We start from the raw sequence: 19,992 nt of genomic DNA, 5'->3' as shown, positions 1-19,992 counted from the left end.
TCTCTCTCGCAACCTCCACCATGACTGTAGTCGTCAGCAGCACCGCCACAGAAACTAGCATCTCGACTTCTACCGCCTTCACCGAAACTGTCGTCACTGTGACCACCACAGCGACACAGGAGATTGCTGCGACGGAGACTATGACACCGACTGTGACGGTTGTTGCAACGGCCACCACTACAGCAGGACCAGACTTCCAAACCGACCCCAACAACTGCGGCGCGTGTGGTAATGTATGTGTAAGCGGTGGTTGCGCCCGCGGTTTGTGCACGAATCCCAGCTGTGCGCCTTCATCCTGTGGCATCTATGTTCCATGTGGTAACGGATGTGCCTGCGGCGCCATCAGTGGTGGCGGCGGTCTCTGCATGCCGGGCTCTACTCCATGCAGCAGTCCCCAATGCAAGGTGAACGAGGACTGCGGGGTCAACCAGTTGTGTATCGTGAACACGTGCTGCAGAGGCGGTGGTGGTATTTGTGTCAATGCGACAAGTACATGTACGAATAAGAATGCGCCGAGGGCGTTGTTTGTTAGGGGAAAGGCTAGGGGAGAGACTGTTCTTGGATGATGGATGACCAGTTTTCGTTACATTTTCTGTGTGTAAACTTCACCGTAGCTCTAGTTTAATATCAATCTCTTGCGTCAAGAGTGGACTTGGTGTACAATGTGGACGCATTCGATGATGACGGTAATGATGTTACAATTGCAAACTTTCAACTACAGAAAACCCTAATCCCTAAAGGCTACTAAGACATTATTCTCTCTTTTTTCGAAGTGAAAGTTACCTAGAAAGAAGAGAAAGAAAGAAATGTCCCGAAACCCCAGATCCCAAACGCCGGATATATATTCCCCCCCTACAGAGCAGAAATCATGCAAATTGAATCCAAATGTGAAGGTAAGTGGCGAAAGATAAGACGGCCCAGCCTACGCGCGAAGAGTACCGTAGTCGGCATTGGTCATCTCATTCGGCATCTCCTTGAGGCTGAACTTCTTAAAGTCTTTAACAAGACCGTTATCCTTGCTCTTCAAGTCCTGCCCAACGTCCTTGCCACTCTGCTTCGACTTAGGCTGCGGGCGTTTACTCTCATTAGTCGGGCTCTCGACGACGGTATCCTCAGAGTCATCTGCCTCCTCCGCGCGCTCAGCCCTGACATCATCATCGATCTCCTGCTCCGCCTCCTCATCCAACTTCTGCGTCTCCTGCTCCACATCGACGAGGTCCTCAGCCTCAGCCGGCTCCTCACGCGCATCAGGCACAACCTCCTCTTCAAGACGCCAGTCCTGGATCGCCTTGATGATGTCGACGGCAAGCTGTCCGTTCTTACGCAGCGCCTTGTCCCAGTGCGCAGGGATCCCCTTCTCGATAACCATCATGCGCGCGACAGCGTGGACAAGCATGTGGCGCATGGGACTGCCCTCCTCGGTGTTGGCGTAGATGTACTGCACGCGACGCAGACCGGGGTAGCTGTCGCTGTACTTGTACCATTCGCGGACGACCTGCAGGACGTCGGCGACAAGACCGGGTATCTCGAACTTCTCGGCCATCAGATACAGGTCGAAGCAGACGCCTAGGTCGGCTTCTTCGCGCGGGACGGGCAGCGAGGAGCTGTAGAGCCAGCCGACGAAGGTCTTGAAGGGCGCATCTTCTTCGTCTGGCAGACCGAAGGATTGCGTGCGCGACGCGGAGTTGGCTTTGGAGTAGAAGATCTTGCGGAAGAAGGGCGAGTGGTAGCAGAGTAGCTTCTCGTGCAGGATCCAGTGCGTGTTCTCGGGGCCGACGTAGATGTCGACCATGGAGCGGGAGAGGAGCCTGTGGTTGGTGTGTTAGTTCGTTACGCAAGGCTTGGTAATGCAGACGCGCAATTCCATCTCATCGCGAACGCGACGATGCGCGTCGCGGCGTATTAGATGCCGAAATAACGTACTCATGGAGCTGTTTTTCCTGTACGCCAGACATGACTTCTGCGGTTCTATCTCGGTGATGTGACTCGATGATCAGCGACCGTTGACGATCGATTATCCGTGTTCCCGTCGGGTGACGATTGCGCGATGAGCCTCAAGCGAATAAAGTTTCAACGTCCCAACGTCGAAATACCGTAGGAATTAGTAAAGTGGTAGATGGTATTAGATGCAGCGTAGATGGCAAAAGGTTAGAAGTAATGCAAGGACAAAGAAGATGTGGCAGTGCCAACTTTAAGACCCATTCCCCAAACCTGCGCGAGGTGGCCTTGTCCCAGCCCCCGTATGACGTAGCTTCTTTTTCCGTCGCGACCAGTCGTCCAAAAAGAGACGGGTATGATGCACGTCTGCTGCGCCAGGCGGCACGCTTCCTTGACCCGTACCCCTGTTCTTGTTTTCTCCCGCCCCGTCGCACATTTGGCATCCCCGCTTAGTTTTACCCGCTAGCCAGGCATCGACGAGATCGAGAACAACTTAATGCGCATTTTCATCCCAACTGCCAATGCAGGTTTTGGGACGGCATTGGCGTTGCATGTCATTTCGCTTTTGGATGATGCGTGCCTGCGATACGGCTGTGTTGGGAAAGGGGGGGCTGGGTGTGCGTGTTTTAGAGGGATGGCATGCGTAGGGGTACGGGGATTAGGTAAGTGTGACGTTTGACTTGTGGAGATGCGGGCTGCCAGGCGTGTTCTGGCCAAAGGTAGGCAATAGATTGGTGAACAGTAGTTCTGTCAGTTCTTTGGGACGGGCTATTTCCTCGTCTTCGATGGCTTCTCAGCCAGTCACTGGAGATTTGGGGGTTTGCGCGATCCTGCGCTGGTCATCTCGTTCAGATTGCCCGTCCGCATCCAGACGAGGACGGAATGCGCTCCAATCACGAAACGATGTCTCGACGCAGGGCAACTATGCTGCTTGTTGCTTTTGCAAGACTTGTGATACTCCAGCCTCACCGCTGCGCCGGTCTCTGCGCACTCATGGAGTGCTTTTCTTGCACCCTGACAGGCACTCCCCCATCAACTTCGACATCGTAGTCGCGAAATCTCACAAAACTACTCAATTAGTTTCAACTTCAAAGCACACCGCGAATGCCAACTCATCGCCTAACTCCCAACCTCTTCCTTTCTGCCTTGGCCGAGCACTGCTCGAGCCGCCCCGTCGCAGCCTGGTCGCCGATGCCTACCTATCAACAGCTAGGAAGATGCCAGCACCCCGCATTGTGCTAATGCGGGTCGCACATGACATCGCGTGCTGTTACCTCTTTAGAGATTGAAGTGTTCGAAGAAGAATTTACTGACCTCGTACTCGAGATGCGCAAAAGGTAGTGTGCACCAACCCCCTGTCACTTCCGCACCATGCGCACGACACCAGCCTCGTTCTTCGAAACCTCAACATAGCTCGTATCGTGAAGAAAAGAGGAAACAGTGGTTTTCATTTACGGACAATCAATCCTTGTGGCTGTCCTGTCAGAGCAAAAGTGACAGGCTTGCGAGACTACACCCGCCATCCCTTAGCACCCGTGGACATCAGTGCTTCGAGCGTACCAGCCCCGTTTGTTATTACCACCTTCTATACTTGCACTTGCAGGATGAAAGGATGAGGGTTGATTAATGTGGACTTGATAGCAGTTCAAAATAGTCGCCCTCGCCCTCGTTGTTGCCTACGCAGTACATAACAAGTAGATCAGCGACAAGCCCACTCATCGCACTATGAGTTTTGTATTTGTACGGTTTTCTAGAGCTTTGAACAGCTCCCACAACTCAAATATTGAGGTCAGACCGTGCTGGAATAGACGCAAAAGTAGTAGTTTAGCTGTCACACAAATCAAATCAAATCCATGAGATAACAGGCTCTCCGCCGTCTTCGTACTTTATCTTTATGTTTAGGTATCTTTAATATTTCTACGAAAGGACTTTCTAGATCTCAATCCCAACATCATCTAGCTTTCACATGAAGACATCACAACCATAGTCAACCTGCTGATACGACACGACACGACACAACATACAATCTCCCCATCCCACACCAGCAGCACAATTCCCTCTTCCTCCTCCAGCATGTTAAAACCCGTGCGAAACCGCTGTAAGTAGACATCAAGGGCAGCCACCTTCTGCATAATCTGTCCGAACCCAGATTTCGGATCCGAAGGATATCTCCGTTAGGTGGCGCGGTCACCACATGAGGCAGTCTATCGAGAGCCGTCGATTACTGTTGTCGGATCCGAAGGCTTTGTCTGTTGGTTGGCGCAGTCACCACATGAGGCAATCTCTCGAAAGCTGTTGATTGATGGTGTCGGATCCGAAGGACTTGTCCGTTCCAAGGTTGAGTGGCACAGTCACCACATGAGGCAATCTGTCGAGAGCTGTTGATTGCTGGTGTCGGATCCGAGCTATGGGTCATAGGCCTGTTGCTTGAGGAGATTGAATAGGGTATTGAGGAGGGTAGTGGAGAGGAGAGGAGAGGAGAGGACGTGCGATGTCAGATTGTCGTTTGAGGAAGTTGATGGAGGAGTGCATGGATAGAAGCTGATGTTCCAATATTTTCGAGGCACTGTCTCGCAACGTTCGCTTGATGTGATCACAGGCGCCGTATGGAGTGGACACAAGGAGTTTACTGGTGTTTACAAGACTGAGGTTAGTATTAACAAGAAAGTCCAGCAGGTCCGAACGATGAGAAGTCCAATTGCTAGGAATTAGAGTGGTATCCTGCACTGCTTGAAGTGACCTCTTGTCCCTCGCCGAACCATGTCGTGCAGATCTTGACAGCGGGGTTGCTCTTTCTCTTATATCAAGTGCATCGTAGTCTTCTCTTGTTGTTATTGTTGACTAAAGTAAGTCGAGGTGTAGAGCAATTTCTTCTCGGACGGAAATGATGGGTGCGCTTGGTCTACCCGCATCACCTTATTTACTAAGGTTTTGATCCGGTCCTTGATTTGTTAGTAGTAGATACCAAATGTCGCAGTGCGGTTAAAGTATGATGTCCTGTTACAGAATTCCATGGTATTAGCCCTTAATACCGTGTATTGCATCTTGTTAGCTTTCACACTAGACAGCGGAGCAATGTCCGAGATTTGGGTTCATTCCCGTCCGATAGGGGAGTGAGTAGTAATCATACACTGACAAGAGGGCCAAAAGTCTACGACTGGCGGTGATAGTTTAAGCTCTGATGTGTCTTTACCTTGAATTCGTCACTATGGGGAATTGCGCGGATACCTTCATCTCTCTGTACTAGGATGCCCATCATCCCTACACTACTAAACAGCTTTAATTTGAAGTCACACAGAGAGGATCGTGATACACTCGGCATCGTGTTGGAGGTTACGACGCGACACAGGCGTGCTTCTAACACGCGAAACGAGTATCCTCTCCGGAGCATGTCGTAGCATTGCCATAGCCATCTTGAAGACGCGCAACTCCGAAGGGGGCAGACTAGCGTCCGTCGCACGGTGTCAAGATGGGTATACGCAGTGATACGGAGCGAAGTGAACTACGCATACGCTAACTGAACAGTCAGCCTCAGGCGGACAATGACGACAACAACGCTACAGCACCTGTTGAGCGGTCGCTTGCGCGGTGATCTCCCGAGTGCCGCGTCCCGCCTTCTCCTGAACGGTTCGTTGAGTGAGTCCAAGGTCTTCGGGTCGGCCATTCGGTGCTGCTTTGGGATATGCGTTCGTGTAGTCTTCTCGCCCGCGATGCTCGTTCCACCGAAGCGTCCATGTTGTGAGCGGAGTGCGTACGTAGAGCGAACACTATGACGAGGGCGATCCTGCAGGCGATCTGCTGTGTATCATCGACACGTCCATTCGGAGGATACCTACAATGCTGGGTGGTAGTAGCACTGCAGACAGCGTAGTGACATGTTACCGTCGCACAATAACCGTTCGAAGCAAAATCTCCGAAGTCTTGTCGTTCGTGCGCGCGTAGGCATCATAAGGGTGATCTAAGTTCTCGCGCGATCTGCCTCCGATGAAACAGCCAGTTGGGAATAGACTCTGGCAAACGCCAGAGACCCTGATCGCCATTGTGATAGTGAGTCACTGACGGTGACTCAGTGGCAAGCCTCGTCGACGTTGCTTTTGTTCAAGGCGCACGACAGAACATGATCTACGCCGCAGATCAAACACCCATCTACCAAGCCACCCACGGCGATGCTCCTGCAAATCGATCCCAAACCGTCCAACTGCATAGCGCTGCCCACCTCGGTACGACTACGGAAGCCGACCAAGTATTGGTACAACGACAGATGCTCGCCGCAATGGGTGCATTCGGCTTGAAGCGGGTGCGTGAACGTGAAGTGGAAACGTGGGACGGCAGATCTGCGTTGACGCAATTACCCAGCGAAGAAGGTCGCACACGGGTATTGTCGTGCGGGCTGCATCTGGGGAAGCATAGTCGGGCATTGTGATGAGAGAAATGGCAAGGGGCGAAGGTGCGCTGGCAAGGTTTCTGTGCCGCATGCAGTTTGCAGGCTGTACACGTTGTGTGCGGGCCGTGAAGCATGTCATTTGCCGAAGGTACTGTCACTTCACTCGACCTGTTCACTGCTCTACGCCACAAGAATAAAGCGTCGGCTTCATTCCCGAGCGTGAATCAAGTACCTCAGGACAGCGTGCCAAGAGCGTTTATGTGAGACTTGTCCCAACAGACGGCAGTAATTGCTCATTCCCAAGGGCAGGGTAATGGCACGCGTGCTAGAGTGCAGCATGGCTAGAGGTAATACGATCACTGCCCAAAATAGAGCCTTGGGCGATCCTTTGCTTGATTGGACGGAGTGCGACAGACAGCCCTATCCCGGTCGCTCGGTTGGATGCAGCAGGTGTTAAGCCCCACTGGTTCCATATTGGAGAAGCGATGGTGTGATTACCGGATGCGGATGGACTGCTGGAAATTATCCTGGAGGGGTGTCGAGTCGGTACCTGATCGACCTATCGACTGGGGATGTGGAAGAATTCAGAAAGACCGGCGGCTGAGCGGAGCGGACAGTAGCGAGAGGAAAGAGTGTCACTGATGAGATGAGCATGTGTAATGCACTTGGCGATATATCAGGGTCTTGCCGTGATGGAGAACAAAGAAATGATTGGCATTTCACGGGAATGTGGTGGTCGGCGACGAAACGCGACGGACAGTGCTAGCCGAAGCATGGCTGGAGGATAGCGGCAGAATCGAGGGTCTAGATAGACACGGCATTGAGGCAGTTTCTGCGCAACGGTCGGAGAATACTTTGTAGGATGTGACTCCGGTGGTGGGCGTGGGAGCTGTGGCAACGGAGAGTGTATGTTTCAGAGTTGCGGCTCTGGTGAGTGGGCTCTTTGTGAGAGATGAGTCAGGAAAGAAGGAGCGACAGGCCGTGGTGAGGAAGGCGCAGACAGGCCTTGTGAGGAAGGCGCATTTGGAGCCAGGAGAGGCCAGGATTGGAGGACATGTGACAGGCAAGGAGCGCTCAATCCCAGGACCGGGCGAACGTTGCCGGCCACGTGTGAGAGATGCCGACGCCAGACCCTGGTTGTGGGTGAATGACTAAGGGCAGCCCCGACACGGCGAGGGGGCGAGATTGTGAGAAACAAACATCGGCTAGCGCTATTGGAGAGTTGGCCTTGCTGAAACGCGAGGCCATGAACGATGTTCCTGGCCAATTAATCCTTTTCCGGTCCGTGTCGATGGCAGCTGCTTTGAGCGTGGTCAAACCGCTGATGCGCCGGCGTGAAACAAGTCGAAGGCTCGTCTAGGGCCGGTCGGCAGGCATGCGCTGGCGGGGGTGCAATTGGCTGGGGGCGCCATGCAGCGCGTTACAGGCCCATTGCCAATATTTGGTGTTGGCCAGTCGTGGTGAGTGAGGGTTACGGGCAGCTGGGACGGCGCGGTGGAGTAGTCAGCCTCGAAGCCTGCGCATAATAGTGCACATGAGATGAATGAGGTGAATGGACAACAATATCGTCGCGGAAACGACGGTCGCAGGTTAGCAGCGCAGATTTTAACAGTGGGCGCCATGCATGGCAGGCCGCGGATGCGAAACAGTGGGTTGGTGGGTGGCGTGTGTCTGGTGCAGCGAGCTCCCGCAGACGACGCGACCATCTGCTCGCCCTAGGCGTCCCCAACTGCTGCAGCGCATGGAGGGCCTGGCATCGAGGCTCGCGATAGGGCGGCCCACGCCAACCGCCCCCCGGCTGGCGTCTGGAGGCACGTCGTCTACTGCATGCCAGCCGCTGTACCCAAGGCTCCCTGTGCAAACACACGTCTGTGCGGGCCATTTTTATCCCCTCCACACCCGCGCCCCAAAAGAGCGCGCTGTGCTGTTGCTTCTCTCCGCCGACTGCGCGCGCTGCTCCTACGTCGAATTATTTTACCCTCTCCGCCCCAGTGCATAACGCGCGCCCGCCCATCCCCCCGGCTGCGCCCGCTTAGTGTTGCACCAGCCTCTAACCCGCCCAGGCTGCCCGCAGCCCTCGACGCTTCGTGTAGCGGACTTCCTACAAGACCCTGCCACCTCACCCTCCTACAATCTATCTGCCCCTCCCACCGCAACCCACGGACGCCCACACGCGACCATGACCACCGTTGTCGCCAATCCCCCGGCCCCTGCCCAGCATGCGGCACCGGCGCCCGCTGACGGCGTCGGCTCCTCGAGGACATATGCTCCCATCGCGCCCTCGACTCTCTCTCCCCACCAAGTGACGCCCAAGTCTCGCTCTCAGCTGCCACCTCAGGATGCTTCACCTACCTCCTCCAGTCCAGGTGCACACCACAGAGCCGAGACCAAGCCCTCACCTTTTTCGTACGTCGTTTAGTCTTTCCTCAAGATCTTCTTCCTCGTCATGCCGTCCTCCTTCGGCCTCCTCTCCCACCTCCACCTCCATGTCCCCTCCCCATAGAGACATCATGTCCCTCATGTCTAACCGTCCCTCCTCTCGCAGGTCTCGCGGCCCAGCCCCCAAGATCGTCGTCAAGAAGGAGCCCACGTCGCCAGACATGCCTGCCACCACCCGGCACCGCCCCCAGCGCCTCAACCTAGCCAACCACAACATTGTGCACTCCTCCGGTGCCCTCACTGCACGCCCCTCGGGCCAGGGCAGCGCCAACCTGCACGATGTCGGCATGGCCTGCCTCTCGCCCGGCTTCCACACCCAGGACCCCGGCATGCGCGAGCAGCTGCAAAGGAGCTTGGATGTAAGAGAGCGTCAAAGGCAGATCATCGAAGCGCGCCAGAAGGGCGGCAAGGGCGGACCACCCCAGATGGAAGACACCAGGAACACCGAGATTGGTGCTTTCGGACGAACAATCAAGACTCCTTCCACCTCCCGCCGGAAGGGACCCCCGCCGGGTCTCTCCATCGCGCCTCCCTCGCATGAGACTTTCTCGAGCGACCGTGTAATCCAGTCGGCGCCGATAAACCAAACCTTCACGGGTCTGCGCGGCAATGCACCTCCCTCGCGACAGCTGGCCAATGGCCCATCCAACCTGTCGCAATCATCACACATCCACCACGTCCCCGCACAGCAGACCAGCAACCGGTTACCGCCCATCTCAGACGTCTTTCCAGAGCCCCTCGGAACAGCGCGCAACCCCTACCACCATGGCAGCCCCGGACACTCATCCCATTCCAACGTGCAGCCCCCAATGCCCTCACCGAGCTTCCCGCCCCCACAATTTACACAGCCGCCCCCAACCTCAAGGCCCCGCGAGTACAAGTCCGCAGAGGAGGCTGTTCAACAACTATCCGGGGGCCGCGAAGATCTCCTGCCCCGTCTAGTCCACTACGGCGGTCACCAGCCCCCAACACCCCCGTCACCAATGCCCAAGAACGGACAATCAGCCTACCCATCGCGGCCTGATCTGCACCGCAGTGGCAGCTCACGGAGACGCGGCCGCGACGAATACGAACAAGACAACGGTACCCCGCCGCTGGGTCGCCAACAACCTCGTCTCGGCCCCTTCGGAGCCGGACGGGACTCACCAGAAACTCAACTCAAGAAGAAGGAAGAATTCATTGGACTGTGCGCAAGAGCTTGGGATCTATTTCACTCATGATGATACCCGGCCTCGGCTTTGATCTCGATAATTACTATTTCAGCGACAAACTTGCAACTTATTCTCATCTTTACGGCGCAACATCACTCTCGCTTTACCACTATTATTCTTCAGCCATGCAGGTTCGCTTTCAACACTGCAACTTATTACCCCTTCGTATTCGCAATGTTTGATTTCAATACGTCTTTGTAAAAAGCGCCAGCGGTCTAATCTTGGACCGGCAGGGTTATACCCAGACACACGCACGCACCGCCATTTCCATATGTTGTTTCCTTTTACCATCTTCTCAAACCTTGAGTTTGAGTCTATTCTGGAGATTATGTTCATATGAGTTCAAGGATGATGGGCATTTTCGGCAAAGCAACTGTTTTGCTATACGTGGCTGAGGCCGTCTTGAAACACACCATGTCTCATGACCATTCTCACTTTTCTTCCTTTCCTTTTTTTTGTTCTCTCTTTCTACTTCGCCACTGAAACCGAGACTCCTTTTTGAGGCGGTGGATCTTTTTTTGGTTCTTGTTTTGGCATATCCCGAATGTGGAGGAAATACCTTTTTCGATTTGTTGAGGGTTGTGTGTTAATTCTGTTAAGCACGCGCAAATGTCTAGTGGGATCGGCGACAGAGAGGCAGGACAACAGTTGAATCGGAGTAGCGCTCACGCACAGTGACGCACTTTACCCTAGCTGCCACAATAAGAATGTTCAATTTTTGCACCGATTTTACAAACTATGATGGTTTCGGTGTCGTGACTACGTGGTTTGCATGCGTTGATTGGTGACACGCGACAATACGTTAGTTTGACCGACTAGACTACGGAAGACTATTGGACGACAACACATCGTATTTTTCTAGTCTGCAAGTCGGTGTGCTTCATACATGTACCTCAGACAACGAATGCGCAGAAAAGACACCGAGACAGTCTAGCCCCCCGGTATACCAAGACCACCGGATTCAACCTCACACCGCACACGTGAGACTACACGTATGTATGCAATGCCAATCATGCCTCCACCCCCCTGTTCTCCGCCCAACACACACACACACGCGACAATAGCAATGACGCGCATCACACCTCTCAACATGCTAGGAGGTGGGAGGAGGAATTGTGATATTCACCTCTCCTGTCCATCATTTCGTCATCGCAAACTTGCTCCTCCGCGGATGTATGTTGATCTCTCTCTCTCCCCACTGTTTTTTGTATCAACATGCCTGCACGAGCGCAAAATCGAAGATCTACTTGAGATCGGGATATGCAGCCCTATGTAACAGATTGATGAGGAAAGCGGGATTGAGCGAGGATACGGCGTCACGAGACTATACGAACACCGCGTTTGGCGGGCAAATCGCATCAACGATAGACAAGGACAAGACGGAGGGACTTCGGGGGTTTGGCAGGTGTGATAGATGTGATATGTAGATGTGAAGTTGGTGATCTTGGTGATCTTGAGGGTCTTGAGTGATGAGGGTGATTCGGGATGTGGAGGTGCTTGTCAACATGGACAGAATATCCAATTCATGCGAGAACGACGCATTGTGGTGATGATCTTGAAAGCAATAGTCCAGTTACGCACCGTCCTTCACAACATCTCGGGCAAAAACCCACGCATGAGAACATTAACCATCGTATCGCAATTTTTCCATGATCACCCCAAGGATACCTCTCCTCTCCTCTCCTCTCTCCTCTCCTCTCCCTCCATCACCGCATCACCACATCATCATCCAAGTACCAAGCTTACCAAGCTACCAATTTATCCCAGCACCCAGCACCCATCACTCGAATTCCCCACTCATCACTAGACTCGCTACAGCCTGTCGCCTTACCCTAGCTAGTTTCGAAACAAACGTCGTTAGTACGTGAGTCAGTTTCCATTGATCAATTTGACGCAGGGACCCTCATGGGTCTGTCCTTTCTGCTAGTGCCGTATGTGCTGGTCAGGGATGATGTGAAACAGCCGCCTCTTAGCTTCGGAGGTGGGCGTAAAGCGGAACGGGCTCTATGCTAAGGAAGTGGATGAGGGATTATGAAGGTATTGCATGGGATGGATGGGGTGGGATGGGAGATGAGAAGGGTGATGGGAGGGTGTGTGGGTGATGTGCTATGGGAGATGGAGAAGGACGGTGGGAAATATAGTTAGAGATGAAAATACCGCGTGTATGGTCCGCCAGCCAGAGGAGAAACAACAGCCGTAACAGACCACCACGGTAGTAAACGTCTATCCCGCGGTCTAGCGCGTGATGCGCGATGGAAAACGTCACCGTCACGTACGTTGGCTAGGTGAAAAGGCGCGTCCAGGTTCGAGCGCCACGAAAGGAGGGATACGTCGTATTGTCAAATCTACATTAGGCCTCGTGACCACAATCACCACTTTCTTACCAGGACCATGCGGCTCACCAGCTCAAACCAGGATATCCCCATGTTCGCATGTCTTCTCGAATCTCGCTGACAGCACGTATCCAACAGCGGTTTCCCAGTTCCCTTAACTCGGACACGGTCGGTGCTAAAATGTCAGATCTGACGATTACATATCCGCATGGGCATGGGCGTTGCGCGCTTAGTGCCTCTTCTCTCTTCTCACCGCCCTGCGCAAATCAAATATTGTTCGATAGCTTTCTTTCGCCAAAGTTACGTGTTGAGAAATCTTTTTGAGTTGAACAAGCTGTGCAGGGACTTCTGTGCGCGCGACGCGTCTTGACGGTCTTGTTGATGGGCTATTGAATTTTGAATCGCCAGCAGGGTTCGGCGCCCGATGTAGGTCCTTTGGCACGCGGAAGTTTCCTGGGGTGGGCGTGCGTTTTTCGCTTTCTCGCTTGGTCGGTTGATTTGCCGGAGGCACGGGCGCGCCGAGATGTGGTTGGAGGTGGGAGCGGAAGAACGCGCTTCTGGAAGGAGGGTGATGACTTTAGGTGCTGTTGTGATGGGCTTGCAGTATGGTCGCAACGTCCGGATGACTGTAACGTTTCGCGCGTTCGATCATCTGCTCATTGATCTCGGCCCCGACGTCGACCAGCAATCGAACCATTGATACCAGCGATGCATTGGCAGCCGCCCACAAGGCATGTTCATTGACGATAGCTCCACGTTCAACCAGGTATCGGCACAGTGCCTCGTTCTCCGTAAGCACGGCGTGCGCCATCAGCCTGTCTTCTGTCCACCTCCAGTGCTCCTTGCGACCACTCGATGGGAGCCGCGGTGTGACACGCGTACCGTTCTCTACCAACATGCGCACTATATCCAGACGCCCTCGTTTTACGGCTACTTCCAAAGTATCGTTGTCAAGGACCCTGGCATCCGCACCACGATTCAGAAGCAGGCGAAGGATCTTCTCGTTGCCACCTTTGATGGCGTGTTCAAGCAGACTGTCAGAACCAGTGTAGGAGGCTTCAGCTCCTCGTCTCTTGACATGCGCCTTCTGTTTAGGTAAAGCTCCTTGCTCGAGAAGTCGTTCTGCCACATCGACTCTTTGCGGGCTCTTCCGTGCGACGAGGCAGAAGAGTGTGTCGTGTCCAGGATGGACGGCTTCGATACCATGGGTTTTCATCGGACGAGAGGCTATCAGGCCAAGGAGCTGAGTGACGAAATCGGCCGATGGACTTTTGAAGACCCCGGACACCAGTATATGCTGATTCAAACTGTGAGTGCGATATGGCCCCTTTCCGGGCAAGTCCCAACGCGGCTCCATGATGAACCTCAGTACGTCCAAATGGCCCCCTCTCAATGCAGCCTCAACGACTTCATGTCGGTGATATATTGACTCTTGTTGGTAACTCGGATGCAGGAAAACCTTTTCGAGTAACGCCGTGTTTCCGTTCTCAGCGGCAAGAGAGGCAAGGTCCTGTTTACAGTCCATTGTAAATCGTCCATTTTCACGCGTCCCGCACGGATTGGACCAGGGATCGAGACAATGCGATATGATCTCGTCCAAGATGGGGTCATTGAGCAGAGAATTTACTCCCTCTGGACAGTCGTTGAGTATAGCCATCTCCAGAAGGCATGCTTGATCGTACATCCGACACTGAATTGGATCTTTAGAACGTGCTCTCGACAGTATGCGCACTGGATTGCAACAGAAGCCATGGATATATTGTCGCAAGATCGTGTGAAGTGTTTTCGCGTTAGTTTCCTGGGGATGGCTAATCCGGCGAAGACGCTCGGCGGCGCGATATATGCGTTCGCATATGTCCACATGGGCCCATTTCTTCCCTATGATCTTGTTGGTGAGGAATGTCTGCCAAAAGGTGACAAACTCGGGAGAGTGGGAGAAGCCAAAGCGATATCCATGTACGTCGTCAAGTAGCTCGGATTCTTGAAGCGCATCCTTCACTTGTTGAGAGAACTCCTCTGCAGAAAAGATTAGCAGGCTGCATTACAGCTACGCGTTAATCGCTGTTGCATACTGTTCACCAGCCTCAATCGTAACCCTCGCTTGAGACCTCGGACGTCGACGGCGTGTATCAGAACTGTGCGCAGTATCTCTGCTGGTAGTGCAAGGAGGTTTGCCATAATGCGAGTGACGGGGTGGTGGGGGAATATGGACAGGCAGGCGGGATGTTCATCTGGGGATTGCGCAGTTGTACTTGCCTTTATGCATTACGCTAGACCAGTTTCACTCCAGGCATCAGGCAACAGGCAACGCCACCTGCAGCCACAGATCAGAAGAGGTACGACACGGGCGAATGGAATACACTGACGCGCAATGTTTCTGATAGCTATCGTGATGCATTCGAGCGCATTTGACATTGCGAAGGTGTTTGACTTGGATCGTCTCTCACGACTACTGTACACTGCATACGTATGCGCAAGCTCGTCGTTGCATCGCGTCATACCCGGAAAATCCTGAACAGATCTGCAGCTTACATTAAGATGCAAACATGCAAAGTAGTCCAGCCAAGGCCAATGTAGGCTCCAGGATGATCGAACTCATCCCTCGTTTAAGATAGTAGCCTCCGGCATCTCTGCCTTCCAGTCCCTCACTGCCCTCGCGATTGAGATCTCCGTACCTCGATTTCCCTTCATCCGCTCGCAGGAGTAGAAGTATTCGGGCCAAACATGGCCGTTCTTGTCCGCCGTGGCAGCTTTTGTCAGCAATCCAATGGGAGAGAATGCGAGGAGCTTGATGTTCGAGCCACGGTCACCCATGTATCGCACGATGCTGTCCGCTCGGGCTTGGAACGCGTAGCGTTGCTCTCCGCTCTCAAGTGATCGACGGAAGAAGCGCATGAACTCTCCTTGGCGGTGATAAGCTTTGCGATAGTTGGGCGGGTTCGTCAAGCGTAGTAGCCGTAACGCTTTCATGCTGGCGATAGCGCTCAAAGCCTTTTCGAACTCTGTCGATTCTGAAGGTACGGACGTTTTCGGGCCGAGGAAGTCTCCTTCTGGTGTATCCGGATCGATCTCGTATAGGTTGAGGCATAGTTGCTCTAGATTCGGACATGCGGTCGCGACCTTCCGCAGATCTTCCGCGCTCATACATTTAGTCGCATCTTGCCGATGCATACCTCCATTGACGACGAGTAGATCAGTGAGTGTCTCTCCGTGGTTGATAATGGCATCCACATCGATCTTGGTGCAGTCGTTGCACTCGAAGTGTAGCTGGCGTAGTCCGTGGAAGGAGAGCAGGAACAGCTGTAGTTGCGATTTGGTCTGATTTGACTCTCCCTCATTCTTCTTGGAAAGCCGTAGCTTCCTCAGAGAGGGTTCTCGCTTCTGGAAGTCCGAGCCCATGGACTCCAAGAGTTTAGCGACGCGTGCGGTACCATCGAGGACGAGTTCGGTAAGAGCAATGATGTCTATCCGCTGGAACATGGTGCCAAAAGTCGCAGGGAGGATGAGAGCACCGATATGAAGGCTGCTTAGTCGAAGGCTGACCGTGTCCGACTGCGTCGTGTCTGATCCACCTTGTGAGACTGCAGATGTTGTATCGACCCCGAAATAACCTTCGTCCAAGTTGATTGACGTCGACGTGACAGTTTCACTCTGCATCATACGGATATGCGTCAGCTTAGGACATCGCACCCATAGCTCCCGAAACTCTCGTGGGGTGATAGTATTTGGTGAGACTTCCGTCCGGGTGAGGCTTGATAAGGATGAACCAGTCCAGGGCGACTGTAATATCTGCGACATCTGGGTACCAGGGATGATAAAATGTTCGAGTTCCGGGTGTATCTGCAGTAGGAGCTCGAGCGTACTGCAGAGGTAGAGGTACGAAGTCAGTATATGTCTCACATGCACTTCGTACAGTCAGAACTTACCTGATAGGTACCCCACTTCCGCTCTTGAAGCCACATAGTTGACCGCGAGGGATGGCAGCCAGCAATTGTGGCAGCTGGTCCGCTTCTTTGAACGCCTTTGGTCGGTCCAGAAGGTTAATTTGGCGGACATGCTTGACGATGTTCGAGGCGGGCGACGCTAGACCGAGCACATTTCGTGAACCAGTGTTGGCTAGGAGATCTGTAGTAAAGGTCTCCCACATTATGGGCATCGCGACGACGGCCCAATCTCTGTTTATGAGCGAGACTGCTTGCCGATCCTTGAGGACCAGATAGCGCACGACTGCGCATTTCAGCTCCGCGGGCAGTCGGCCAATGTGATCTGTCGCCATGTCTCGTATGAGCCTAGCCAGGTCTGCAGACTACACTACGATGGAACAAGTAAATCTGAGTTCTCCGGCGTCAATGTAGGCTCCAGGGTGTTCAGATGATGCCTTGATCAAGGTGTCGGTGGGCGCCGGTGATCTGGGTGGACCGCGAGGTATCCGCGATGTTTTGGGCTATCGAAAGTAGGCGACCGTGAGGGCGAGGGCGGTTGAGCGATCAAGTGTAATGCCAAGGCTCGGTAGTGCGATATCACCGTGAGAGCGGCGTTGTGGTTTTCACTATCCCAAGGTGAAAAGGGCTGACGCGCAGGAGCGCGCTCTAAGCGTTAGCACGGTACTGGGGGAGTGGCCGCCTAGCCATAGTCTTTTAGGTGTCTATCACGTGTAGTTTTGCAAAAAGAAATGGCTGCTGTCCGTAGCTGTGTCTTCACCGCGAGCTCAGAGTGAAAGAGGATGGGCGAAAAAAAAAACGGCAAAAAGAAAGTTGACTGAAAGCTCTCCAACTGGGAATTGAACCCAGGTCTCCCGCGTAATTATCAAGAGCCAGAAGGCCGAGATGACAAGCGGAAATACTGACCACTATACTATTGAAGATTGTTGTTTCGATGAAGAAACATACCTTTCAGCCAAACATATTGCCGTCATGCGACGCGATCGAGGTAGCACGCTTCTACATCGACAGAGCAGTTGGAAGGTGGTGGCTAACGAAAGACTGCGATGAGAATTTTTGGACTGTGGGGTCGAGATTGTGGCGGAACAGATTACTGGTGGGGCTATCCAACTCTTCCTGGAATCGCAGGAGCGATTGCTCACATCCAATGTAAGGATGTGTTGATTACATTGCTTAATTATCGGCGGAGGGTGCAGCACGTCGTAAGTAGTATCTTAAAAGAGGTCGACACTGCAGCCTGATCTCATCATGAACGTTTCGTGTTGATGGGGAGCACAATTGACTACACGATCTGTTATGAGCGGACCATGCGTCCAAACTAGCAAATGTCGTCGCAAGTGCGAAAGAATGAGCTGTGGTTTGCACAACTATGGCTATTATTGGTACGAGGATTATGCGCGAACGTCTACAGACTTTGTCAGCATGAGCTTAGAAGGTCTAGAGATTCCCAGATCATGGACTGATCGTGCCCTGTGATACCTACTCAGGGTCTTAGTATATCGAAAAATGTTCAATTTATCTTACTGTGAGGAGACCAGAAGAATCGAAGTACTTGTAAGCGGCGCTCACGAAGAGCCTTTGGTGGGAGAAGTGAGGTTGCGACATGACGATCTTCCCGTCTTATGTAATCTGGCACTTAGCATGCTGGGCTGCTCGCGCGCCCAGCGATCTCTCACATCTAGCCACACCCTTGCTCGACCTTCAATGTACTTCACACCTACATGCAGCCTACACGCGCATTTCTGCGCACCGTGGTGTACACGCTTCGTGGTCAATATGCACCATTTTCTACGAGCAGCACAACCACCAGGATCCGTATCGCGCATCACGACACCTCCAGGGTTGGGCATCATCAAGACATCAGTCTTCTTGACCCTGAAATGGACTGTACCCACGCGCAGAACGCTTTAATGGAGACATGCATCAAGAAGGTCGGAGAAGACGTGTAGCGACATAGCTTGCGGGCGGAGTATCATTGCAGCTTGTATTGGTGAGAGTTAATGTCGCATCGCAGTACAACCTCGGAAGCCTCCCAACGTCGGTCTCTCTACTCGTCCTTCGCAGTCCAATCACTCCTAACCACATAGATCACTTGCGCCTCACGGTTCGCAATACATACAAGGAGAAATAGAGGGCAAGCAAAAGGCTTTCAGAGCATGGCCTGGTGTTGCGTCGATGGCTTGCCCGATGCTTCAGACATCCAACGCGCCCGGTCACGAAACGTGCACATCGTACTGAGAACATATGCGAGTATGTCGAGGAGACAAGCACGGCCCAGAACGCGTGAGAAAGATCTCATCCGGCCTGCGGTCCTCGTGACTATACGTTTCAAGGTTCGTCCGCTTGCTGCGTTGACGCCAAACCTCCCGTGAGCTGTATAAAGCGGTTGCGTTTATCTCGCAATAGTAGTACGTTCCTACACCTCTCAGTCGACGCACAATTTCCGCGGAGATTTACAGATGGCGAAGAGCAAAGGGAAAAGAGGCAAAAGGGGGAATATCAAAGCTCGAGCTCGTTTGACAAGCCCGGATATGATATTGGAGTTCTTCGAGCTTCCGCCGGAACTCCGCAACATGGTCTATGACGAACTCTGGAAGATGAATAACCGCATCGCAGCCTATCATACACAAAGTCAGACTGGTATCCTTGCTTACTACGATGGAACGGTATTGGACGAAAGCGACTTGACAACTCGGGAGGCTTGGTCCGCAGCTAGATACCAAAAACCTCTGTGGCGTCCAGGTCAACATGCCTGTTTACCTATCTGGCTGTTGACGAGTAAAAGATTCGTAGATGAAGCTATCGATGTATTCCGGAAACAGGCGCATTGGAACCTCTGGCCGATGGGTTCTATCGACGTCCGCAACCATCGACTAGATCCACCAGACACGATGATTATGAGCCCCAAATTCGCCAACTCCATATCATTCGCTCGCCTACCATTCGAACGTCCAGTCCATACGTTCTCTATCATTCACCGATACGATGGCACAATACATGTTTCATTCGCAAGAGATGAAAAAGAGTGGCTTCAATCGCTCGTTAATCACGTAGAAAATGCACCGCAAACTCAGTCGCTCAAGATCGCTCTTGCCTTTCCCAGTATTGGCTTCAGACGCGATGAAATGCAGTACCACGAAGTGGAATTTCGTGTCAAAGTGCATTTCCCCTACAGTCAATTCATCCGGGTGTGCACGAAACTCCAAACGCTCGAAATTGAGCTCTTCCATCTTGATGACTTTGCTGGCGAGATACTGGATATTGAACTTCTCGACCAAGTTCGTGCGCAAGTCAAAGCGCTCCTAGGGAATGATTTTACCGAGGTTGTGACGCCGACGCCGACTACGGCGCACGGTGGATACTTTCACGGCCGACAGCTGTTTGACCATTTACTGGTTTACAGCAAGACTTGAGCGAGGAGCATGCGGAATGACCTTTGAACGAAGCAGGGTATCGTAATTCTATCAACAGTTTCATTACAACTGCGATGCGCGCGATTTTTCTGCAGTCGAGACCCGTACTATCGACGGAAGATTGTGATGTGAGCGCGTAGTGCCAGCGCGTCGAGTGTTGCCACAGCTCCTGATCGATCGTTCCTTTCACCATTCGATATCAACACTGGGCAACGTCTATAACTCTTGACACTGACCACAGAGTACAGCAATTAGAAAGACAACAGTATTGATAACTTCACTGCTGGAATCTCGAAGTGCAGTCTTCAACGCCGCGTAGTGTCCCGGCCAAGG

At 53.0% G+C, this 19,992-nt stretch overlaps 4 protein-coding genes and 1 non-coding gene across 5 annotated transcripts; 1 reads left to right on the top strand and 4 right to left on the bottom strand.

Annotated features, from left to right (window-relative positions):
• Positions 1-922: 922 nt before the first annotated feature.
• Positions 923-1,955, bottom strand: J4E92_010189 (uncharacterized protein; the record flags this gene model as incomplete). Its single annotated transcript, XM_051501529.1, has 2 exons — positions 923-1,808; positions 1,924-1,955. 2 exons carry the CDS (start codon positions 1,953-1,955, stop codon positions 923-925), a joined length of 918 nt encoding a protein of 305 aa, XP_051348314.1.
• Positions 1,956-8,501: 6,546 nt separating this feature from the next.
• Positions 8,502-9,981, top strand: J4E92_010188 (uncharacterized protein; the record flags this gene model as incomplete). The annotated part of the gene is made up of 2 exons (XM_051501528.1): positions 8,502-8,728; positions 8,868-9,981. The coding sequence occupies 2 exons, from the start codon at positions 8,502-8,504 to the stop codon at positions 9,979-9,981; spliced, it is 1,341 nt and encodes a 446-aa protein (XP_051348313.1).
• A 2,901-nt stretch (positions 9,982-12,882) lies between these two features.
• On the bottom strand, positions 12,883-13,521 carry J4E92_010187 (uncharacterized protein; the record flags this gene model as incomplete). The annotated part of the gene is made up of 1 exon (XM_051501527.1): positions 12,883-13,521. The coding sequence occupies one exon, from the start codon at positions 13,519-13,521 to the stop codon at positions 12,883-12,885; it is 639 nt and encodes a 212-aa protein (XP_051348312.1).
• Positions 13,522-14,900: 1,379 nt separating this feature from the next.
• On the bottom strand, positions 14,901-16,452 carry J4E92_010186 (uncharacterized protein; the record flags this gene model as incomplete). Its single annotated transcript, XM_051501526.1, has 2 exons — positions 14,901-16,167; positions 16,232-16,452. The coding sequence occupies 2 exons, from the start codon at positions 16,450-16,452 to the stop codon at positions 14,901-14,903; spliced, it is 1,488 nt and encodes a 495-aa protein (XP_051348311.1).
• Positions 16,453-17,070: 618 nt separating this feature from the next.
• Positions 17,071-17,169, bottom strand: J4E92_010185. Its single transcript has one exon. It is a non-coding gene; the product is annotated as a tRNA-Asp (tRNA).
• Between the last annotated feature and the right edge of the window lie 2,823 nt (positions 17,170-19,992).

The sequence above is a fragment of the Alternaria infectoria genome (assembly GCF_024043175.1).
Source record: "Alternaria infectoria strain BMP 0036 chromosome Unknown scaffold_32, whole genome shotgun sequence".
Lineage (NCBI taxonomy): Eukaryota > Fungi > Ascomycota > Dothideomycetes > Pleosporales > Pleosporaceae > Alternaria > Alternaria infectoria.
This window is presented reverse-complemented; position numbering and strand designations above follow the sequence as displayed.